The sequence below is a fragment of the Magnolia sinica genome, chromosome 8 (assembly GCF_029962835.1).
Source record: "Magnolia sinica isolate HGM2019 chromosome 8, MsV1, whole genome shotgun sequence".
Lineage (NCBI taxonomy): Eukaryota > Viridiplantae > Streptophyta > Magnoliopsida > Magnoliales > Magnoliaceae > Magnolia > Magnolia sinica.
This window is the reverse complement of record NC_080580.1, coordinates 67761668-67787872: the sequence shown is the minus strand read 5'-3', so window position 1 is coordinate 67787872 and position 26205 is coordinate 67761668. Positions and strand designations below refer to the sequence as shown.

General features: G+C 40.2%; 2 protein-coding genes across 9 annotated transcripts in view; both read right to left on the bottom strand.

Moving 5' to 3' along the window:
• Nucleotides 1-435: 435 nt before the first annotated feature.
• Nucleotides 436-26205, bottom strand: part of LOC131253390 (coatomer subunit delta-1-like) — a 71287-nt gene continuing 45517 nt past the window's right edge. For 2 of the 8 annotated variants that reach the window (XM_058254349.1, XM_058254352.1), the window contains exons 8-12: nt 14548-14746; nt 14176-14329; nt 8344-8406; nt 8046-8142; nt 4703-5103 (exon numbers count right to left, since the gene is read on the bottom strand). In XM_058254349.1, coding sequence (XP_058110332.1) covers nt 5014-5103; nt 8046-8142; nt 8344-8406; nt 14176-14329; nt 14548-14746 — 603 coding nt within the window. In that variant the 3' untranslated portion in view covers nt 4703-5013. Of the gene's footprint in view, nt 709-865; nt 1251-4702; nt 5104-8045; nt 8143-8343; nt 8407-14175; nt 14330-14547; nt 14747-26205 lie in introns of those variants that run through there. The other 6 variants (XR_009175138.1, XR_009175135.1, XR_009175137.1 and 3 more) reach the window with 6 other exon arrangements.
• Nucleotides 19835-21961, bottom strand: LOC131253391 (nonsense-mediated mRNA decay protein 2-like). Its single transcript, XM_058254353.1, has 2 exons — nt 21691-21961; nt 19835-21613 (listed from the first exon to the last, which is right to left on the bottom strand). Exons 1-2 carry the CDS (start codon nt 21737-21739, stop codon nt 20847-20849), a joined length of 816 nt encoding a protein of 271 aa, XP_058110336.1. The 5' UTR covers nt 21740-21961; the 3' UTR covers nt 19835-20846.

Genomic DNA, 26205 nt, shown 5'->3' with positions numbered 1-26205 from the left:
GTTCTTTTATCTATATCAAAGAGTCCTTTCATGCAGAAGGTAATAGTGACTTACTCGTCTTAGAATACTGTATGATTGGTTAAATAGGCGACCGATCTTATTCAATATTGGTAACATACTTTGCATCTGCCTATCTTGGCGCTTGGGGTCGTAATTGTTTAGTTTGAATTGAGTCGCACGTTCAATTCTAACACGCATTTATCATGTGACCGAAACTATAAATTGAACCACAACAATATGAAACTTTGTGGCCATACAAATGTTTCAAATAGTGATCACTGAATCCCAATTGTGCCCACTTAAGTTTTGGATCCACCTCATTTTTGGATGCATGTCCTAAAATGAGCTCTCAAATTAGATGGACTGTGTGGATTTCTCACAAACATCACAGTGGGCCCTACCTAGAGTCCAAAAGATGCCTTGGAGTAGGAGTCATGTTTCAATGATTCAAGCCATTGATAGGACGAGATCAACAACTAGCAGTGGTTGCCTCAAAATTCTTCATGATCATAAGATCCTAAATCGGCATACAAAGCAATGGTAATGGAGATGGTCCTTATTCAATGGATAAGATCAAAGATGCTGAAATATTTCAACCCAAAAGTTTTTTTTTTTTTTCCTCAGCATCCGCACTAAACTTGAGGCCCATCCTTTGATCGGTTTCGATCATTGATGCATCACCTTGAGTCTAGAAGATATAGCCAGGTCCTGTAACAATGCAATCACGTATTGTATTAAACCTCTTACAACGAAAAACGCAGGTCTTCCGACCTTTTTTTAAATAGAAATCATGTAAAGAGGCCCACCTAATTCAAGACTTAGGTGGGCCATAACAGAAGAAAAGGTGTAAAATAATGCCTAAAACCTCTAAATTCATGCGGTGTGGCCCGCACGAGTCTTGGAATGTCCTGATTTTAAGGTCGTCCCTTCATCCTCGCAGGGAGCATCAAATGCATAGATTGGATCGCATGTACACACACACAGGGCAGGGTGGAACCCACACAATTTGGACAATCATAATGGTGAGTGTCCATATCTCAACAATTCCCATGGTATAGCCCACCTGAGTTTTAAATCCACCTGATTTTCAGACCATAGCTCAACCGCACAGTGGCAAACCTGATGAACAGGTGGATGTCATCCACATGAAGTCTTTCATCCATGTCAAGCAAAAGTCATGGTCTTTACCTATGCAAGTTTTCACAAACACTTTGGAAATGCAACTGTGCATCGAGAAAGATGTCTTCAAACTAACAAAAATGGGAGAGAGAATAGTAGAGACCTAAATTACATTAGATGTATTAGGAGCGATAACCAAAAGGTAATAATAAAGGACAATAAGATTAGTGAAAGGTAGATACATTAGATGTATTAAGAGCGATAACCAAAGGGTAATAATAAAGGACAATAAGATTAGTAAAAGATAGAGAAGCTATTTTTGTAACTAGTTAAATAACTACAGCTCTGAGAACATAGGGATAGAAGGGACCATAAATCATGTCACATCGGAGACGATAGATAATTTTATAAGACTATAATATCTAAAGCGAAAGAAGCTTTGAGAAAGATGAAAACAACAAAGGCCCTTTGACAAGATATTATCAGTAGCAATTTGTAAATGTATGGGAGACACTAGGTTATTTTGGTTGACAAATACGTTCAACAATATCGTAAGACGGAAGAAAATACCAGAAGAATGAAAGAAGAATATCATTGTTCCTATTTATAAAAATAAAAGACCACGGCATGAGACAAGTGTATTAGAAAAAAATTGGTTTCATACTTGGAAAGTCAACCACTAAAGCTATTTTCCTACTTAGAAAATTCATGGAGAAACATAGCAAGAGGAATGATCTCCACATGGTCTTTATATACATAAAAGAAGGCAAATAATAGGGTCCCTAGGGAGTTATCTGGTGGAGTTTCAAGAGGATATGTGGACATGATTAAGGATATGTATAGGGGAGTAGTAACAAATGTATGGACCATTGGTGGAGAGAAGTGAGTTTCCAATTATTGTAGGCTTGCACCAGGGGTTAGCATTGAGCCTATACATTTTCACATTAATATGGATGAGTTAACAAGGCATTCACATGAAGAGATCCCATGGTGTATGTTTTTTGCAGATGACATAGTTTTGATTGACACGATGGAGGGCGTAAAGTAGTAAATTAGATTTATGGATGGGTGGTTTAGATTTTAAAGGATTTAAAAATAGTCCGACTAAAATAGAGTATACTGAGTGCAATTTTAGTAACAATAGGAGTAAAAATGAGGAATTAGTTAAGATTGCTAACTAAGAAGTTTCCCAAAATGACCATTTTCGATATATTGGGGTCAAAAATTCATGAGAGGAGAAAGAATGCGAAGGATGTTTCCTGTAGAATTCAACTTGGGTGGAAGAAATTGAGATATGCCTCCAGGGTTTTGATGTGATCATTGTGTACCGCTTAAACTGAAAGGGAAATTTTATAGGATAGCTATAAGACCAGCTATGTTTTGTGGGATAGAATGTTGGGCAATTAAGGAACAACATGTTCATAGGATGAGTGTAGCTGCAATGAGAATGTTGAGATGGTTGATGGAAGGATTGGAATTAGACATGAATGCATTCTAGGGAACTTCGAAGTAGCACCAATAGGTAATGCAAGGGTAGACTTAGATGGTTTGGTCATGTGCAACGTAGGACAAGAACTGAGTTGGTTCTGAGTGAGTTGGTACCAGTTGAAGGCTTTGAAAGGACAAGGGAAGGCACAAGAGGACAGGGATGGAGGTAGTAAAAAAAGACTTGACGCCCTATGGTTTAACTGAAGGTATGGCCCAAGACAGAGTGGACTGATAGAGAAGGATTTATGTAGGCAGCTCCAATTAACTGGGATAAGGCTTCGATGATGATGATGCATGTGATGCAAGCCAAAATAAATCAACAAGCATCAGAATAACGAAAAAAAAAATAATGTACAACCTTAGTTATCAGGCATTCAAATACTGTACATTCTGTAGACCCGTGTGAGATCAGGCCCTTCATTTAATAGTCTCTAGCATGAATGGGTCCTATCTGGAAAATCACACAGGTCTGGTGATCCTACCTGCTGATTAGACAACTCGTGATAATTCAGAATTGGCAACTAGGGAAACATCCAACCAACATTCAGACATTCAACAGCCAGAAACCCTCCAACGAATTGATAGGATCATCAGAAGGTGTGACTTTTTGGCTTATGCCCCATCAAAAGTAGGGTATAATAGGGGAACATTCATCTGATAACTTACACCAGCGATCAACATCAGATACTTTCTCATGAAGAGGACTTCACTGCAACAACCCCACTAATCACATGCGAGCATTTACATAAAAGATGCACACACACACACATGCATGCTCATTGAACAAAGTGGGGGGAACCCAATTGATGGTCAGACCCAATGCCTACATGTACCAATCAAAATGGGTTCATTTCACACCTTCATCTCACACACACATGTGAGGTTGGCATTCCTTACTGTAGAAAACCTCTCACTAATAAGCATTGGTCAGGTGTCCCAGTCTTTCTCTAATACCAGAAGAAGGCGACGTTAGGTGAGACATCCTCACATCTACTGTTTTGCAAGGAATAAACCAAATAGGGGTTCCTTTAATAAAGTTATTATCTCATAGTAAAAAAAATAAAATAGGGGTGCAACTCGGGTGGTTTGGACTCGGGTTGAAGAGGGTCAACTTGAGCCCAACCCAACCTCAAGAGGACCCAACACAAATTCCAACCTGAGTTGCTCGACCCAAAGCCCTTGACACCCAACTTGATATGAACCGACCCAAATACATGTGATTGTTCCCAACTCGACCTAACATGACCCAAATTTGCTCAATCCGAATCCAATCTAAGGATCTTGACAACTTGATCCAACCTGACCCAAACTCAAATTTGGTCAATTGAGCTTTGGATTTGACCCAAACCCAAGTTGCAGACCTAAAACCAAAGATAGAAGTGCCTAAAGATGGATCATTATTACTCAATAGAGTTCCCTCTTTCTGGTATCCAAGTCATTCAGGAGCAATGTTTTAAATAGCTTATGTTGTGTAGTGTAGCTTAGCCTTAATGCCACGTAGCTCATGAAAATAATTTAAGTGTCATGTAGCCTACGCTATATATTAATTCACATATGCTACAAGCTACATAGCCTATGCTCCACGGTACATAGCTTACACTACAAGTCATTTTCACTTTAAAAAAAAATCAATTAATGTTTTCAATGATTTGCTACATTCTTTTTTCAATAAAAATTAGACAATCATTTTAGCGATTCTATTAAAATAATAGAAGTACTAGTATTAAACCAATTATGTTGCTCTTCTTTATCTTTATAGTTAATCTTTGCCATATTTTCCTATTATTCTAGGTTGTGTTTGGTTTCACCAGATATCATGAAATTTCATGATATTTGGTGCAACCAAGTGCAACCTTAATTCAAAATGTAGAAGTAGCATGTGGCTTACATTACACGCTATATAGCTTACACCTCGTGCTTTAGAGAAGTGAACGCAATGCTACACACTATTCGCTATTTAAAACACTACTCCAGAGTACTACAAAAGGGTTCTTGGCTACGGTGTTCAGTTTGGTCTACAGATATCATTCTCACTAATGATTCTAGATGCTGCAGATATCTATGATAAACTCACAGGATAAAAACATCCCCGAGATGGTCAACTTGTCACATTAGCAAATGCAAATATCAACATGATGGGGTAAAGAAAATTAATTATGCTCTCTAGACCAATAGCCACCCAAGCATCGTTGCTCTAGTCATTCGGATTCAAAGAAAAGGCAACAAAACAAATAAACAAAACAAAAAAAAAAAAAAGAAGGATAACAAATAACAAATAACAAATAACAAAAAGAAAAAGGAAAAAAATCCCAAAGATATAGCAGTACAGATCCCGGGGGGAAAAAAAAAGGGCTCAACACAACCTGAGATTAGAGGTTACCCGCCCATTGCTGCTCCCACTTGGAGTCAAACAACATGGTAGTTTTCAGTGATCAGCTGTGTTCTTTGAGCAAACTTGGGAGGTGGGCCACCTCTTAGTGGCAAGACCCCAAGAACCTGCACAGAGATACATCCATCAGACCTTGACTGAGCCTAATGATAAGCAAATTGTATAATGCCAGAAGATCATAGGAGAGACTCATCATAAAATTGGATTATAATTAAGGTTTTATAATTTGTAAGATCAAATCAAACCTATCCCAACATTCCACAATCAAATTTTAGTCAATTTACAGCGTTCGACGGCATTTCCCAGTCAAACTCCACCTTTGATAGGATTGATTGGCAAAATAGGATTCATAAAGTTAACCCCCAGATAGTTGGGACAAGGCTATGATGATGATATGATGATTGGTGCCTGTGTGCAAGTGTGTATATCGCCCTAAACTCCACCAGGTGTGATGTGTCAGCCACCAATGCATTGTGTGTGACATCTGAACCATACAAAAGATGGATCACCAGCTGTGAAAATCAGATTGATCCATTCATTGGTGGACCACACCTGTATGTTGACTCGGAGCACCAATCGCTTGTCCATTTATCTGTTTGTGTGACACCCTAAACTCCACCTAGTTAAATGTGCCAACCAGTCCCTGGCCCGGATAACATAGGGTTGATCTCAGGCAGGCAGCCAGTCATAGAACTGCTCAGAAATCATGAGAACTGTCCCATTCTGTGAAACATGATCCAGAAAGCCAATTGCCAACCCCAAAGAGTTGGGGTAAAGGCTATACTTATAAGGATATATAACCTTGAATAAAGTAGAGTTACATATATCTCAGGCTCTCACCCTTAATATGTGGGGGTGGGGGCATTACTACGGCAGCACTAATACTACAGTGTTGCCTTTTTGTGAGGCCTTTGGGTTTTGTTTGATTGTAATTGGGAGGTAAATTCAGTGTGGTTGGTAATGGTGATTTTTCACATTCAGTCCGTTTGTAATTGTTTCTTTCATCTTTTGAGGCCTTTACCTTTCTTAATAAATTAAATTTATCTTTTCAAAACACACGCGTGCGCGCGTGCGCGCACACACAGAGAGTACCATACGAGGTACAGCAGTGCACACTTTAGCATTATTGTAGGGTGTTACAATAGTACAACCCTTCTATAGGGGAAAAAAAATCCTAGATTTATTTAGAAAAAAGCCCTTGGTGACTAACAAGAACTATCTAAAACAATATTGTAAGTAGAGTTGTACATGAACAGAGTTAGCTCGGTTAACTTGCTCAACTCGACTCGAAAAAGCTCGATTTGACTCAGTTCGAAACTGAGTTCGAGCTGAGTCGAGCTGATTTTTGGAGCTTGAAAAAATTTCAAGCCGAGTTCAAGCTCGGCTGAGCTCTAATCGACTCGGATCGAACCGGTTCGTTGACTCAGTTATTTTGATATTGATGTTGCTCACTAGGTGTTTGATGAAATAACTCAACCAAGTGTTGTTTTGGGTGCATACATTCTACGTGGGATTGGCTGGTGGCGAGAAAGGTATGGATATGAAACAAATCACTACCAAAAGAAAAACATTACATGATAAAACTACCTTTGGATCTTGATTTTGATGCTGCCTATTAAGTGTTTGATGAAATACCTGTAAACTGTTGTTGCTGTTTTGCATACTGTGAGAAATTGAAGGTGCACTCCATGTGTTTGAGAAAATGCTGCACTGGCTCGAACTCAGCTCGAACTGGCCTGAGCTGCTGACCGAACTAAGCCGAGATGGTCAGTCGGCTCGAGGACCAAGCCGAGTTGAGTTCAAGCTGGGGTCAGCTCGTGGCCGAGCCGAGTTGAGTTGTGCCAATCTCGACTCGGTTCAACTCATGTACAGCTCTAATTGTAAGCACAAAAGTGAATGAAAATAAATCCTTTTTAAAGATTTAAGGGCATGTGTAGGACACATGGAGCTCACTGAGTGGGTGGCCAAACCTACAACTAGGGTCTTTGGGACCCATATCTTCATTGTGTGCTTCTTTTGATCATCTCAGCTTGCATTAATGGTGGATACACAATTCATAACAATAAACAAACAATCATTTATAAAAACCATTATCCGGTGTGTACTAGACATTTCACTTTTGGAATTTAACTAAACAGTATATGTCATATGTGCATTTCCAAAGTAAAATGATCATCAACCACTTAAAGAAATCAAACCCCAAGCAGCCAAAACTTGAAAGATGACAACTTTATTTAAACAGAAAATTTTAGAAAGCAGGGAAGCCCCAAAACGAGTGACTCTCTTGTCACACCATCTCTAGCAAGGTTAATGGCTATCTCATCAGCCTCCATTGGAACACAAGGAGAGCTCAGCCACCAAGCAAGTGATCAAAGCATTAATTTATAGAGAACTGCTCCAGTGCTCTCAAAGAACCATAAGTTATAGTGCTCCTAGTTGCATTGGTTTACTTGGACAGTGCAATCGATTGATTTGTAGCATATATCAAGTCTAGAACACATTTCATGGACTGCCACACAAAAATGACACTGGTCAGATGATCTAACCCATCCTCGATTTCACCTTATTTTCTAGAACCATCCCTTTTCCAAGCCATTTATGGAAGGAGTATGATTGGCTTTAGGATCAAAAGAACTCCATTATGGGCCCTAACAACCAGATGGATCAAATTGTTCATTAGACCTTTTTTTTTGTGTAAACAATCAAGACCATCCATATTAAAGTCCATTGATCGAATGGTTATTTTTTGCAATATAATCCATGAAATGTGTGTTGGAACTAATGAACAGTCTGGATCAATGGATTAGACTAAGTACCCCAATGTAGCATGGTAACTTATAGTGATCTGCGAGCACTGGAGCATTTCTCTAATTTATAAATATTGCGGAAAGTAAAAATATTTTACCAATTTCATAGAAGAAGAAAAAGTTACCAAGACAAACTTACCACAGCCATGAGACTTCTAAAATATCCATGTCAAGAAATGCTAAAAACAGAAACAAAGAGAATAAAACTGCCAAATGCTGTGACTTGAAGCCCAGGCACAAACCTTTATGTCGCTGAATGTGTTTGCAGCAGTAAATCCAACATTGATGGGGAAAAAGACAGAAGAATCTGCTGGAGGAACAACAAACTCCATCGATCCACTGCAAAGGGTTCAACCACAGAATTTCAAGGTTTCCATGTGCTTTAACTTAGCTAGATTTAAATATATATTTTTTTTTAAATAATAATAATAATAATAACAATAATAATAAAAAGAAAGAAAGAAAGAAAGAAAAGAGGAACCAAAAAAAAAAAAAAAGCTGCAAAAGATCATATACATTTTAAATTAACCATTCTCTGACCTGCGATTCGAGTTTTCAATGAGAAGAATGGACCACTCCAAGACAGAACCCCTCGGGTCATACCTGCAAGAAGCACGTGCATGAATGTTGATTGAATAACCAGTGCATAACAGCAAAGAACAAGTTAAGCAGCATTTGGTACACAGGTGAATTGCATGGTCAAAACCCAAGATATTGCAAATTGAAGGAATTGAACTTGAATTAGAAGGATAAAAAAATGTACCACCTTTAGCAATCATATCCTCCAATTATATGCCACAAAATTGATACATGTTAATGGACTATGGGGTAATCCCAATAGCCTTCTTGTCTAAAACTAGAATTCACTTGAGATCGTGTGTGTGTGTGTGTGTGTGTGTGTGTGTGTGTGTGTGTGTGAGAGAGAGAGAGAGAGAGACCATTGTTGTTCATAAGAAAAATTAAAACTTCCATTCAATCACCAAAATCCTTGCGTAGCTCCATACACATGGTCAGTGTAGTTATAGGCACCAGGCACACCTACCCCTGTAGCACCCTATCCATGCCTATGCACACACTTGGAGATTCCAAGCACAGTTTTTAAATAATTTATATAATAATATTAATATTTAATTATTTATAGATGTAAGTAGTTTTTCTAAATAATCAAAGTTTTAATATCATTCAATTCCTCTTATCGCCCAAAGCTCCATATTCTCGATTTTCCCAAATCCTAACCCTCAAGTGATGTGGAGATCTGATGGAGCTATGTGCTTCATTACACGTACTAAGTGTCCTCTCTAAGATCAAGGCATTGTGTTGCCTCAAGACAAGGTTGCTTTGTATGACCTCCTTAATTTACTTTTCCAGATACCCTATCGCGAACAGCAACTCAACCTGGTGTGGGGAATTTGATTTCCACATCTTTTCTGGCAATCTCCTTAATTTTCAAATCGATGATCTTTCATTTACTGACTTGGACTAGGGAAGCCATTCGGGGTTTGACGACCAGCTTAGATGGAAGTGATGTGATGGATGATGATGGTGTAAACGATGGAGAAGCAAGATAGATGAACAGGTTCCTGCATCAATCACATTGGGTGTGACTCTGCTTCGATACTAATTGATGCAGCCTGTTCGGGTTGTTGTGGTGACATGTATAGATGGTCAGAAAGATATGGATATGCAAGAAAAATTGGTGTGATAAATGGTCCTTGAACATCCTTCCATTTGATAGATACATAAGGACCTCATGCTGGCCCGCTCTAATTGATCAATCTCGATAGTTGATCTATTGCGCTGATTGGCTTTCTTTTCTGCAGCATGATCCATGCTGTCCAAAAGGGTGACAACATCCTCAATATTGACCAGAGTTACCTTTCGTGCTATTTTGCACTGCAACAGTTGCCCCGTTATCCAATTATCCATTCAACTTGTCATAGAATCCATCTTGTCCATTATTTTCTATAGCATCTTCACCACCATATTGTTCTGATTTTTGCCCGCCATCTTAGGACTGAAAGAAGTCCTGCTATTTGTTGGCTTAAAAAATAATACCAGATCAGTGTGAAGAATAGGCTGGGGTTGAGACAGATCTTTTAGGGTTGTCTGGGTTCAAGAGAGATGGGATGAGTCTGCAGGGTTTCTAGTTGAATAGGGACCAATTTGACAGTTGTTGGACAGTTTCATGGTCAGGATCAATGGTTGGAGGTGAAGCAATTTTGGGACAGTTTCTGGTCAGTTTACGGGCTCAGTTAAGAGCTGAATGCAGACAGACTTTGGGTCAGTTTTCTGGACAGGGACTGGTCTGAGTTAAGGACTGGAAGTGGACAGATTCAGGATAGTTTTCTGGACAGGCTTGAGAACTTTTTCTTGACATGATAAGGACAAATTTGGTGCAGTTTGAATGGGTTGGGTTATGGCTAGAAGTAAACAGACTGGTTAATTTGGGACAGATTACTGTTTGGGAAACTGATTAGAAGCTCGTTCAGGGTGATAGTTGGCTAAATTTTGGTTAGGGTTTAGGAAAAGGTATGATGTTTGAGTTGTGGGGTGGAATTAGGGATGAGATATAACCTGTGGTAACGAGTTTAATAGGTTTAGGGGCTACAGTGGTGTCTATATGATGTGAAAGGTTGTTATGGAAGAAAGGGCCAAAGTTTGTGCTTAGACACACTCCTAATGGTGTCCTCTTATAGGTATTGGGATGTGTTTTTAGGGTTTAGGGATGGATGCAAGGATTAAATATGAAGTTGTGCAGTCTACGATGCAACTGCTTTAACGATTCAGGTTTTGAGTTTCTGGCTGTGCAAGGCTTACAAGTTATAAGGTAATGTTGGGGGTTGGTGATGGTATACAGTTGATATTTGCATTGAAACTAGGGGCTGTAATTGAAAAGTTAGGGTAGAATTGGAGTACAGTTGGGCAAGGAAAGGAGCTATCAGAGCTTTTTACAGCATTCAATATCAGGAAGAAGGCAATGAAGGAAATTGAAGATAGTCTAGTCCAAAACCCAACGTTAAAGCAATTGACAAAGGTCTCGCTATTATAAGATTAGGACATGGGCTGTGGTGCATGTAAAGGGTGATTTATGGCTAGGGTTTTCAGTCTTAGGTTGTATATCGGGTCTAGGGCTTGGATTTGGGTGTTGTAATTGGGGATTGGATGAAGATTTTGATTATGGTTGACGTTTATATGGGTTTGCAAATGCTTGGTCGGGAAATTTGCATATATTGGGTTGAAGCTGCGTAAAGGAAGTGGAACAGGGTTTAGACTTAGGTTTAGGATTTAGGTTTTGTTAGAAATTGGGTGTAAATTTACGGTATGGTTGGGGAATTTGAGATTAGGTTTAGGTTAGGGTTAACTGGGTGAATTTGGGATAAATGGGTTATGGATTGAGTAAATATTGGAAAAATTGGAATTGGGGCTTAGGGTTAGGGTTTAGGGATAATTGGGAATAAAGTTGAGGAATAAAGGGAAAAACGGATGAAGAAATAAAAATAAAAAATAAAAACTAGCGGTTGTAACTTGCTCCAATACCAAAATTGATGTAGAAAATTGAACGAATTGAACTTCAATGAAAGTGAGTACACACCACCTTTAGGAATCAGATCCACAAATTGCATGCCATAGGATTGATATCTAGAGAAATTAATGGACAGTGGGATAATCCCAACCGCCTTCTAGTCTAAAACTAGAATTTAACCTATAGAGAGACATTCATAAGGAAAACAAACGTATAGCCTAGTCGAGACTCTCATTCATAATCTTTCATTCAATCATCAAAATCATTGCATAGTTCTGTATGTATGGCCTAATTGTGGCCTCCAATACAATTTCAAAGAAGCTTCTTTAATAAACCCAATATCATTTCCTACTGATCCACCAATTTTGCTAAATTTTATATGAATTAACATAATGAGTGAAAGAGAAGAGTACTAAACATAGGAAACTAGAGTCTGCTAAAAATACCAATATAAACAACTATATGGGGGCTCTTAGGCTTGTACAGTTGTAAAAAGCCTTTTCCCTCTTATACATATACGATCTGTGACTGGTTGGAACTGAGGCCCCCATAGTGCAATCAATTGTCAATATCTGATAGGATATATGGGTTCCACAGTCTGATCAATTGTCAATATCTGAGATGTTCCTGAACTTCCATCAGCTCAATCTGGACCCTTGATGTGAACCAGATTTTCAATCTGGAAAATTGAACGAGCCTCATCCCAGTGAGCCAATCTAGACCCTTATTAGACAATCAGATGGTTTGGATGCACAAATCTAATTTAATCAGGGGGAAATGAGAGAATTAATGAGATTGCCTTAGCTAGTAGACATAACAAATAGCCCACAAGAGCCAAATCACAGTTACAATTCTTTCAAGCTTTACATGAAACTAGCCTAATTGCAATTTAAAGCCTAAATCCTATATACGAATGGCAAGGAAACAATAATTTTGTCACTACAGCCATAGACTAAATTATAGCAATTCATCTCATCAGCGCATCCAAAACACCCTTACAATCCAAAACTTTGAATTAGTAGACCATCCTGTCATGGCATCTTGATTGGTTTGTTTTTCTTTATCTTTACTTCAATTTTGGTAAGAGAAATTCGCTCAAGCAAATCAAGACCATTTCATAGAAAGGTAAAAAAGGTCATAACAATGAAAAAAAAAAAGTGCCCCCAAAGCCATTTCACAGACCATCCTGCCATGGCATATTGACTGGTTCATGTTTCTTTAATTTTCTTCAACAGTAAGTATGCTCAAGCAAATCAAGACCATTTCACAGAAAAATCTTTAAGGTCGTAACACTGCAAAAAGGGCACCCATGGATTGTAACTTAACCTGCGTAAATAAAGCTATATTTCCTCTTGATAAGACGATTCTTTACCTTTTATATTTGGGTTTATAACAATGGCTGAGGCTATCAACAAGCACTTGAATCCATAGGTACCCAAGGTACCGGACTCAATTTAAACAGATCAGGATTCATAAATTAGATCTATTTAATAATAAGGTTTGGTTCAAGTCCATTGGTTTAGGCCCGACTAATAATCAGGCTCGTTCGTGTGTCTAATGGGGTACCCACCAGCTAACTCAAATCTAAATAGATCTGGATCTCGCTTGTCCTCCTTTGAGCTCCACCTCCTCCGAAACCCCCAGGCACCACATGCCCTCGTCATCTCCATCGACATTGCTCCTCCCCTCATTGTTAAACCCAACCTTCACCTGAACCCCCCTCCTTCCAAGCTTTTGAAATCAAACCCTAAGACATGATTATATACCCAACGTGTAACCGAATCTAATTGTATTCAGGTCCAGTACCTCATATATGGTACTAGAACCCCAACCTAACAAGGACCCAGACCCAACAAGCTTAGTCCATTATGGGTATGGATACACCAGTGCCAGACCTGTTGACAACCGTAACAATAACAGGCATAATGACTGCTTAACAAGAATACAAATTACAGTATATAGCTGTTATCTTTGTTGCTTTCAAACTAAAAAATCTTTTAGCTGAAAAGTAGCATAACTTGTATTTTGAAACAAGATAAATGAGAGTGACTTATAACCATATGGCTCAAAGTTCAATGTATTAAATCAGTTCATCAAAGTCCAAGAACTTAATTCTAAGCAATAATCCTGATAATTTCCTATAAATAAAAGAAAACCCAATGATGCATTGAAAATTACGGATTACAGAATCAAAGCCAGACAGCCTACGTTCATGATCTTAGTATTCAGCACATAAAGAAATACCAGTAATACATGCCCAAGCTAGACAGTCATCAGATAACCGAAAGATAAAACCATTAGGCTTCATTTGGACAATGCAACTTTTAGAATCTTTAGAAACCGTCATCTGGACAATGCATCTTTAGAATCCTGTGGACAATGCATCTTTAGACACCATTTTGTTGCATCATCTTTCACTTGTAGTTCTCACAGAATATCCCACAAATTCAAGCCAGCTGAGATATACCAAAGAGCAGAAAGGTTGTTCTTCTCAAGATTTTCTGTGGAAACCAACAAGATAAAGCTGATTCGGTTCCACAAGACAAGCACGAATCTTATTATCTGTCAGGATTTCTATAAATATATTGTCAAATGATCATCATTTGGAACCCTATTCCCTTGTTGAAATTTTCCCTGGCTTTAGTATAATTTACTATTATTAAGAAAGAAAGATGCAATGCCAAATAAAGCCTTGAAATAATTTTGGCTTGTTACCCAAACCACATAAATCACCACTCCAGTTTGCAGCAGACTTTAACAGCAGAAGCCATGCAGGTCTAATCATATACAAGAAGGATGAGAGAGAGAGAGAGAGAGAGAGAGAGAGAGATTGCATTGGAAGCACACACCTCCATTCCCCATCAACCTGACGGACATTCGGTGCCTCTCTAAGTGCGGGCAATGGTACTGTGATCACAACATTTTGTAGGTCAAACATCGATGAAGCTTCATATTCCATGCTGACATAAGTTTCACCTCCAGAAACCGAGGGCCAGCAGTTGACTGCAAATGCATACAATATTGTTAAACAGCGAATATAAAGGAATGTTATTTCCACCTCCATAGGGGTATTTTGGGTGCTTCTAAGTTCTAACCATCTCGAGGTGACCAAGTTACCCTTGTGGTTGAAACTACCAACCTTGGGGGTGAAATATCATTTCTCAATATAGATAAGGACAGAATATTTGTGAAGGAAAACTGTATCAAGAAATCAAACCCACTGGTCAGCGGCACAAGAGATTCATCCATGCTCTGCATTCTCCACTTCAGAAGACCAACTCCTGCTGCATCACCAGTTTGGCCAGTGGGAAAAGGCCTGTTAGGATCCTTCAGCCCAAGAATATTTTCATTTGAAAATAACTCTTTGTTGATGTTGGGGTGAGTTTTGAAGAGGACACCAGAATTCGAAACAGTTTCAATCTGAGAAGAAGGCACAATGACAGTGATAATACAGTAAGAGAAATGCTAGTAAATCTGCATGTTTTTCAGCAGCAAGGTTATAAAACATGTTATAGAATGTGGATGTGAGCTGTTATATGGCCCATTGTTAGGCCCATCTAGATTTAGGTGGGCATTTTTGCTTTTGTTATTGATAGCATTCTTGTAAATATTGAAAACTATGTTAAAAAGACTCGAGAGAGGTGCGGACGTCTGAACCCTAATCCACATTCAGCTTCTCTCATTCTCTCTACTTTCTTCTCTTTCCTCCTTTCTCAATCCATCCACATGGTATCAGAGCTAAATTGAATCGGGCATCGATCTCTTCTTTCTTTTTTAACATTTCTTCTCTTTTCTTTTTTTTCCTTATATTGTTTGAGGTGAAAATCTAAGTTTGTCGGGGGCTGATCTACTCAAATCTCTCCCAACCACCATGTGGTGAGCCATTAATTGTCCTGTGAATGTCTATGTGACCCAATTTCATATAGATCCATCCAGTGTTTTAAATATCAACAATACCAGCCGATACATCCCACGATATATCTTGTATCCCACCTGTGAGATACGAAACACACAAGTAGTGCCGATATATTTCACATGTTCGATCCGGTGAGCATTTTCAATTTTTGATCCTTTTTTTGTTGAAATTATGTTAAATCAGTGTCAAATTGTTACAAATCCATTGGTTCTTCATGTTTTGCATGAAAAATCATGGAGTTAGAGCTTTGATTTTGATATCCATTGGTTCTTCATGTTCACCACGTTTTTTTCAAAATTTTCCTTCAACTAGCTGTCAATTGAGACTAATTTCGAAGTATTCAATGAAATGATCAATACATACACTCTAATTTCGAAATTTGAGTGTAAGTGATCCAATTTGGGAAATTTTGAAAAAAAAAAAAAATCGAAAATTTCCCAATTTTTCTGAAATTGCTTGCAATGTTGCACTCTAAACATGAAATCAAGCATGTATGAGGGCTGATCTACTGATTTGTTAAGTCTTTGTCAATTTTTGAAAAATAAATATCATTTTTAATTAAAAAGATTTTTTTTAAAAAAATTCAAAATTTCCCTTTAACCAGCTATCAATTGAGACTAATTTCGAAATATTTGGGAGTGTTTGATGAAATGATCATCAGATATACTCTAAATGTTATGCATTCAATTTGAATATAGTTGCATTAGTTCAATCAAACAACGCATACCTTAGGACCCTCTACAAAGGAAACCTATCATATGCACTTCTTTTTTGAGATGCTATGATTTAAAAGTGTGTATTGAGGTCATGTTTAACAATCCCTGAAGTTTCATTGAAAAATTCAACCATTTCCCCAATGTTTCACCATGTTTCCCAAAAAGTGCGATAAATTCCTCTATACAAACAATATATCCTGCACAATAACCGATACATATCTATATCCCAAGGGTGCGATACATAACGCAATACCGATATTTCGAACATTTCATCCATCGTGATGGACAAAAATGGGCATTGTGTGTTTATGGCCATATTTGCAATCAGATTTGAGTTCAAAAATATGTGTCGAAGTTGAGCATTGCAAGAGCTAAAGAATCAATGTACATGTGAAGGTATTGAAACAAGAAGTTCCATCAAGTGATCGTGTTCTCTCTCTCTCTCTCTCTCTCTCTCTCTCTCTCTCTCTCTCTCTCTCTCTCTCTCTCTCTCTCTCTCTCTATATATATATATATATATATATATATATATATATATATCGTAACGAGAGATTGGGAGGGGAGTTAAAGGCCCAACTTTAATTTTCCTTTTTCTGTACATGTGAAAAAGAAGTCTCTCTCTAATCATGAGGTCGAGCGCATAGTACCTTTTCCCATATATATATATATATATATATATGCCTAAAAGATGATTCATTTTATCAATTATAAGCATGTTCAAAAAAGTTATTAGTTATCATTTATCAAAAGCCAATCCACATATATAAGCCAAATCAAATAATTATCACAACTTTCAAAGCAAACCACTTTAATTAATAATGTCTAATTGAAACCATAAGTCACAATTATGAAAAGAAATAAAAATCCCATAGGTTAAAAGTATCAAGTACAATACAAGTGTCACATTCCTCAACATTAGAAACAAAGAAAACGTGAAAAAAATAATAATAATAAAATAAAATAGTAAAAGAATACATTGTAGCTTACACTACGAACGCTACACGCTACGTAGCTGTAGCGAACGCTCTATTTGGGATGCTACGTAGTGCTACAGCCACGCTACCGCTACGCTACGGCCGCTATTTGAAACACTGATATATATATATATATATATATATATATATATATATATATATATATATATATATATATAAAAACTTTCTAAATGCTTTTTAAAGTTATTCGTTCCTCTTTGGGCATTTGATTTCTCCTTAATCAATGGATGTCAAGAATGAGGGGAACCAAAAATTGTCACCGATGTCTGGACGTTGACTGTCTAGCAGCGACCAAAGGCGGGAAGCCTTTTTGGGCGTGACAAGGGCCCATCATGATGTATATGTTTCATCCATTCCGCCATCTACTTTGCCATATCATTTTAGGCATTGGGCCCAAAAACGAAGCCTATTCACATCTCAAGTGGGCCACACCTTAAGGTGCAAGGGGCTAGGAAGCCCCAGCATCACAGAAGTTTCTTGCATTGGCAGTTAGGGGATGGGTTCCCACTCGTGGGACCCACCCTGATGTATTTATTAGATCCACACCTCCCATATATTTTCCCAAGTCATTTTGACCGTCGAGCCCAAAACGCAGGCTGATCCAACCATCAGATGGACCACACCAGAGGCGACGGTGGGGTTGGGAGCACCCCCTCACGTCAACCATGCAAACGTGGGGTGGGGGAGTCCCAATCGTGAACCCCCACTTTGATGTTATGTTTAATCCACATTGTCCACCTGTTTCTCCAAATCATTTTAGGCCATAGGCCGAAATATGAGGTAGAACATATTTCTAAGTGGGCCGCATGGAGGGAAACAATTCCTGACTGTTGAAGCCTTCGAAGGCCCACCTTGGGGTCCCTGTTCGTCCAAATCAACCCAACTCAGGACCTATTATTTAGACCCCGTTTGAGTTGGTCAAGACAGTGGACGAAGTAAATCATATATATGGGGCCCTCTTTGATGGTGGAAACAAATAATAATGATAATAATAATAATAATAATAATAATAAAGGAGCCAAGCACGTTGATGCCATGCTGGGCGGAAACCATGCTAACCAAATATGGGTCTCACACCTGGGACCCATCCTAATGTCTTTGTGCAATCTGCGTCGTTCATCTGTTTCTCCAGGTCATTTTAGACCATGGGCCGGAAAATAAGATAGACCTGACTTTTGAGTGGGCCGTTCTGAGGGGAACAAATGCCCAGCTGTTGAAACCTTCCAAGGGTCATCGTGAGCTCCATGTTCGTCCAAACCAGTCCCAGTCAGAGCCCATTGGACTCCTCTCGAGCTGGCCCATCCGGTGGACGGATCGAATCGTCCAAATGGGGCCCACCGCAATGGTGGAATTCAAAAAATATATATAATTAAATAAAAAACCAAACGGCCAACAACAGTTGGCACTGTTGCCAGCGTCCAGAGGGTGGGCAGACGCCCACCAAGGAGTGGAGTGGGGGCTCACTTGTGGGACCCACCATAGTGCATGTATTTGATCTATCTATTTTTGCCAAATCATTTTATGCTAGGAGCCCAAAAATCTAGCCAATCCAGAACTCAGGTGGGTCATGCCACAGGAAACGAGGGAAATGATGTCTCTGATGTTTATTTCCCAACCCACCAAGAGCTGTGGGGCCCATTTTAGGGTCCCGCCTGGAGGGATGTGTTGGCTACCCTACCGTCCATCTTGGTAGGGGTGTGGGGCTTGGATTTGAGTGGGCCACATCGTGAAAATAGAGGTGATTGAGTGGCTGCCATTGGAAATCTTCCTAGGCTCACTATAATGTTTAATTGTTATCCAACCTGATTGAGGGGCCGCCATGATTCCACCTTGATATATATGTTTTATCCAAACCGTACATCTGTTTTGTTGCCTCCTTTACGTGTGCAGGCCCAAGTATGGGGCCGATTCTAGTCTCAAGTGCGCCATGCCACAGACCTTTACATTTCTAGTGGGGCCTATCGTTCGGGTTCCACTCTCTGTATATGACGTGCCACTTAAGGCCGATTATCACATGATGTTTGATAACATGTTAGTGTACTTGGCTTGATAGGACACACTGATAAGATGCTTAGTGTAATGATATCATGCCCAGTTACATGCCCATACGCATCATTTGTATGCATGTTGTGGATGATGATTGTTCAATACATATGCCCTTCGGCTTAAGACACTTAGGGGACCTTATATGAGATAGGGTCGCCTCGCGTGATCGCGCAGTATGCGCAAGTTTGGTGCATGACTTGGATGGTATAACTCATGCATTTCGCATCTCGTATGTCACGATCACTTTATACCCTAGCAACATCAAGGTTGTGGCCTCCACAAGCATATCATGGATGGTCGGATTGGATACCGAAAATATATGTTCTAGGATTAGGGTGATATGGATGTCTTTAGGTGAAAGTCCCTAAACCCTTGTGGTACCAGTAGGATGCTTCAACGTCGAGACCAAGTGACTAACATGAGCGCCCGAGTGCTAAATACCAGTAGGCCGCCTCTCCTACTATGTCGTGGTCGGTTGAAAAAGGGGTGTGACCTTATCTGCCAGAGGGTTAGGAATTGTAAGCTAGGTTGAGTTCGACCAGCTCGTAAAAGGGTACGCTATCAGCGAGCCGGGTGGGCATTGGCATACAACTGACGAGGCGGATAGTGAGATCTATTCCACTCACTTGGTCCTACACGCGATGGGGCGGCAGCTAGTGTTGGAGTGTACTAGACGCCAGTGATGTTTCCAGATAAGAACTGTACTGATATGCGGACTAGTTGAGGATTGGCATGTTTTGCGTTGCATCCGTAGCATATGACATTCGGCCACGTAGGCCGTGCATTGCCTAGCCTTGGTATGGCTAACAACATTCATGGACTATGTATCGCACCCTTGAGATACAGATACGTATCGGTTATCGCACAGGATATATCGTTTGTATCACATAGTTTATCGCACTTTTTGGGAAACATGGGGAAACATTGGGAAAATGGTTGAATTTTTTAATGGAACTTTGGGGATTGTTAAAAAGGCCCTTAATACACACTTTTAAATCATAACATCTCAAAAAAAAGATGCACATAATAAATTTCCTTTGTATAGGGTCCTAAGTTATGCGGTGTTTAACTGAACTAATGCAACTATATTTAAATTGGATGCATGATATTTATAAATATATCATAGTCATGTATGAAAACACAACCAATTCATTAAAAAGCAAAATAAGAACTTACGAAGTAAAATTTGATAAATATACATATCAATGATGGGGACTAGTTGTGGTCTAGATCCACATAGAGTTGCGTGGTGGCTCGTAATCATCATCTCCATCTCGACGGGGCTGGGCATAGTACTATTGCTCCACAATTCGACAATATTGTGCCCAAGTCATAGTAGAGTGGTACCAGTTAAGATACTCCCTTACATAACGCTGGTACTCATCCTCTCCGAACTGAATCAATACGCCCATTCGTGGGTCCTGCGTAATCGTCACAGTCTGTAACTAATATGGATCTGGGAAGGGCACATATGAAGATCCTTGGTATCCATACTGCTGCTCATATCCTTGCCCATATGCAGATGTGAACTCCTGACCAGGGTTGAAAAATGATGTGCCGTAACTGCTAGAGTCACTTGTCACATGTCCACTAGGTCCATATCTGTGCCCATACTGTGGCACAGAACTTGAGCTACTCTCCTGTGTTTGTGATCCAGATTCATGTTGTGGCATGTAACTCAAGCTCCCCTCCCTCGTCCGTGATCCAAATCTAGAGCCACCTCGCCTGCCACAAATGCTTGTGTCCCTCATGCATTTTGCCAGCAGCTCCTCAAAATCTGAAGGTTTATGAGTCTTCTTTTTCTGCAGTAGCTTTTGACGCGTATGTCTGATTGTAAACAAGACAGGTCATGGTTCCCCTGGACGAGAACTATGGTCAGGGTCCTGTGTGGAACGATCGAAATTCTCCTCCCCGGTGAAAGGGCTAAGAGGCCTCTTATCCTGATTCCCACCCCCGTCGCCACCATCCCCGTCGCCATCATCATTCTCATCATCATCATCCTTACTATCATTAGAGTCATCGTCACCCTTATCGCCGCCATCATCATCACCGGACTCATTCCCCACATCACTCTCTGACTCAGTCTCGGTGTCAGATAATGTTTCCCCGCCACGTGTCCCGCGTGATAGTGACTGCCGCGGGCTGCCCTCCGGACTCCTCGTTAATGGGTCGAATGCTTCATCAGGAGACCTCTGCTGCTCCACATGTTTGTCAACATTAATCCCTTGTGTCTCTGCTTCTGCCGCAATATGTGGCTCTGGTCGCCCATCCGAGGTATCTAAGTCATCCGACCTAACCCACTGGTAAACTACGTCATCCTCCGCATCCTCAGCATATGCATGCTGTCCTTCCGTCATCAGGTCCAGTGGGTCTTCCTGTGCTTTTCTTCTTCTTTCCGAGCGGAGCAACCTCTCTCGTAACTTCATATTGTAGTGACAATACACTAGCTTCTGAAGCCTCTCATACCCTATTCTATTACGTTTATTTGTATGTATGAGAGAGAATGTACTCCAATTCCTTTCACAGGGTGACGAGGACACCGTCTGTGCAAGCACACGGACAGCCAGTCGTTGTAAAACCTCACAGTCAGTCCCATACATGGACCACCATTCGCCTGCATATCATAAGATTCTTTCATTATCCTAGATTTTTCAAAATAATATAAAAGTTAAGTTTACTACAGTGACTCACATGGCATCATGGTGTTCCTTGACTTCACTGCAGGGTGACACCCAAACATCCCAACTGCGTCGCGGAATTTAACAATCTGTTGATGGTGTATAGCAACTAGAATAAGTGTTTAATGATTGAGATGAAGATAAGGATAATGTAAGTGCGGAACATATTTACCTCACTACCAAAGGTGCCTTTCCCTGGACAGTCGGGGAATAAGTGATCGTACACCTCATGCACAGCCCTTTTTAATGAATTATCATCGAAGAGGTTCCGGCTATAGTGGTATTTGGGATTTAGGAAATATGCTGAAAACCAATATATACACATCAATACAACTCTCATTTATTATTGCATATGGGAAAAAAAATCCATATAGGTACTTACCGGCCTGATGTAGTGGGTGAGAAAGTGTCCTTTCCCAACGATCGTCTATTATTGCATGCACCCACTTATATGCATTGGGAGCTTTAACCATGATAGCCTCTTTCATCAGCTGTATAGACGGATACAACGACCCCATCGACGGATTTGTCTCATTATCCACCATCCTCAACACCACATAAATAGGCTCTATAATACCCACAACACCACGCACTTTATCCCAAAATGAATTTCCCAGCACCAACTCTTCAATTCTATAGGTTACTTTTGTTAACCTCTTTTTCCATTCTACATAATCATGAGAGGCGAAAAGCTCTCGTAACCCCTGTTTGTGTTTAAGAAGGCTACTTAAGGCAATATAATTTGTGGCAAACCGCGTCGCCTCGGGGCGCACTATATCCCCACCACACCTTTCGCGCATTGCGGCTAATAACCAGGTGTGGTTGTATACGAAGTTTGTGATAAGCCGTGCATCAGTAATTACAGTTTTCACCGATGGCCTATCCCCGATCGCCTCCAGCATGAGATCGATGCAATGGGCTGCGCAGGGGGTCCAATACATATGATACTTGCTCTGAATATCCTTCCCCGCCTTAACAAATGCACTCCCATTATCCGTAACAAACTGCACAATATTTCTCCTCCCAACATCTTGCATGACGTTGTGCATTAGTTTGTAAATGTAGTTAAAATCCTTGATCTTACTACTCGCATCTATACTCTTTAGGAACACCGCCCGTCCCCTGGAATAGACCATAAAATTTATAATCGACATCTTCGTCGGTCCGGTCCAACCGTCACACATGACGGTGCAGCCATACATCTCCCATGACTGCCGATACGAATCAACGTATGTTTTCATTTCTGCATGTTCATCATCCAAGTATTTTCCCATGATCTGGGCGGGTGTGGGAGGCTGCACACCCTCACCCCCACGCTGCACTTCACTTATCATATTTTTAAAGTGCGGGCTTGCTGCGGCATTTGCGGGGATTTGATCGTATATAAAAAATTTTGCTATAAATTTTCCAACTTTTTTCCTCACATCCCCTCCACTAAACATCTCTTTTATTTTCTTTTGTGTCCCTCCTGCCTCTTTGTACATCATCGGATCTGAAGGTAGATCCGGTACCCGCATGCTGCTACTCCTGCCCATGCCCCATATTCCTCCCCGCCTACTACCCTCCCCTGATCCACCCTTAACACTCTCCCTTGCTCCACTCCCCCCTGCTCCACTCCCTCCTGCTCCACTCCCCCCACCACGCTCATGGATAGACCCCTCAAATCTAGGCCTACTTGTGTCCCATCTCCTATCCTGATCCCTCTCCCACTGATCCCGTATGGACTCTTGAATTGCATGTCTGTATTCGGGATCATCATCATTATCGAGATCCACTACATCATCCTCACCTGCATATGGTGGCCGCCCCAATTCCTCCCTAATCTCCCTCTCCCGTGCATGTCGTTCATCTTTTGTCTTCACATTTTTTTTCAATATGGTCCTCATCTGTTCTCGCACATCCTGTGGGCACTTCGGGCAATCCACAACATTGCGATACCCTCCCGCTAAATGCTCCTTTAAGCGGGTTACCCCACCACTCCTCGATACATGACCACACAAATTACATATACTCCCGAATCGATTATCGGGAATGGGCCGACCGTACGTCCACCCTATATCAGGTTGCCTACCTCCTCTTCCTCCCGACATATTTTATCTGTAAAATAGTATTATATTAGTACTTGTTAGGGCCCACCTTGGGGCATGTGCTGGATATCCATGACACTCATCCATTTTGTTAGATTATTTTAAGGAATAGTCCATAGAGCACCATCCACATGTACATGGCATTGGACGCTTAGATTTGCCCGATTGGTGTGATTTTTACATGGTTCTCCATGACATGTATTGTGCATCTAATGGACGGTACAGATCAATAGATTGGACTATTCAAGTATCATGGTGCAACTAGAAGTACTTGGTGCGTCACTTGAGCAATCTAGCTACACGACCCGTCAGTGCGCGAGGAGACGGATTGGCTATGAAATCAAAGCATGATATAGACGCCGGTTCCATGATTCTCTCTTTTCTTGTGAACCTTTTCAAACGTAAATATTAAAAAAATACGAACAATCACATACAGCAGCTGTATTAGAAGTTCAGGTACTGCTACTCTTTTCCTGCCAACATATCACGTGTGTAGAATATTCATTCTTTTCATGAATTGGCCACGACATGATGACCACGTGATATGAAAATCAGACCAATCATCTCATTGAGTGGGCCACACCAGTACATGATTCATATTGCAACTGCAATTCATTTTTCCAACGTGTCCTACTCGAGGAGTGGATCGTACTGATTTTGCATAAAATGAGTTCAACGTTGTGTGATCTACGTTGTAGACAGATTAGATAATCTATAGATAAGATCTGTTTGTGAATATAAATGGATGTATCAATATTTCTGGTACAGTCGCTGTATCTGATTATTTCTCATTTAAATAGGCAGAAAAATAGGGGATGGCGAATAGGGTTTCCGACGCTTTGCAGAATGAAGATTTGTTTTGAAGAGAAAATCTTTCATACTCTGGCAGAGTGTTGTTAATGATACTCACGCGCTTATCAATCACTTACAAATTGTATACGTGGCAGACTAGTAAGTCAAAATAAACTGTCCAGATCACGGGACCCTCTTTTAGATGTGTTCTGGACCAAAATTTCTGATTTTTTTTTTTCATCTGACAATCGGACGGTTTAAATGAAAATCCAAACCGGTCATATTTAAAAACACAAGGATCGATTTAAGTTGGACTGGTGAAACCAATCTGATTTCGGTGTTGTAAGTCAGGAACAGCGAGTTCCACAATTTAGGGGCTTAATTTGATCTGATGCATGTAATGTGTATAATTATAAAGTTTCTGTGTATCAAGCCTAGTTCTCTGCCAGAGTATCCAATAACTCCCCTCGTTTGAATGAGTTTTGTGGTCAGCAGGAGCACTCGAAAATTTGGATGAAGGAAAACATAAATATTACCTTGATCCAAAACTTCTGTGGCCCTCAAGAGGTTTGCAGCTCAAGTGGACCATTAAACATGAATGAAGAGAAACCACAAACATCAGCTTGATCCAAAACTTCTTTGGCCTCCAAAAAAGTTTCAATTGTAGATGTTCAATCAAACTGTTTCCTGTGGTGTGGTCCACTTGAGATTTTAATTTGCTTCGTTTTTGGTATCAAGCACTAAAATTATCTGTTAACATGGATTAACGGAGTGGATAAAATAAATAAATAACAGTGGACCCCACACAGTTTACTCAGTACGCAAACCATCTCCATTGGCTACTCCCCCTGACACCGGCCTCATGGCTGGTGGACGGTGCTTTGTGGGCCCCACCATAATGTATTTGTTTCATCCATTCCGTTCATCCATTTCTATGGATCATTTTAGGGATTGATACAATAAATCATAAGATGTAAATTGAAGGTGGACCACACAAAAGGAAAACAATAATGATTGGATATCCACCATTAAAATCCTCCTAAGGCCCACTGTACTGTTTATTTGACATCCAATCTGTTGATTGGGTCCTAAAGACCCAGATGAAGGGAAAAAATAAATATCAGGTTGTTCCAAAGCTTTTATGGCTCCCACAATGTTTTTAATGGTCAACGTTCATTCAACACTGTTTCCTGTAATGTGGCCCACTTGAGTCGTGGATATGGTTTAATTTAGGGCTCAACGCCTAAAATGATCAGTAAAAACGGATGGACGGCGTGGATAAAACACGTGTAATCACGGTGGGCCCAACAGAGTTTACTCAGTAAGATAATAGCGTACTGAGTACGCAACCCAGGAATGCCCGTCAGTGACGGGGGCATGATAGCCAAGTTACGTGGGTCCCACCATGATGTATTTTTTAGATCTGCACCGTCTATACATTTGAAGAGATCATTTTATAGCATGAGCTAAAAAATGGCTCAGATCCAGAGCTCGAGTGGACCCCACCATAGAAATCAGTGGAGAAATGTTTCAACGGTGGAAAGCATTTACCCCATCTGACGGGGAAGCGGATTGCGTACTGAGTAACTCAGTATGCTAAGCGTACGGAGTAAACTCTGTGGGATCCACTGTGATTTATCTATTTGATC

Excerpts from the sequence above, each read along its gene's own strand:
- LOC131253391 (XM_058254353.1), bottom strand. The coding sequence starts at position 21,739 with ATGTTTGGGTGTCACCCTGCAGTGAAGTCAAGGAACACCATGATGCCA. Across the intron at positions 21,614-21,690 it reads AAGGAACACCATGATGCCAT|GCGAATGGTGGTCCATGTAT; the intron begins GTGAGTCACTGT and ends TATGATATGCAG.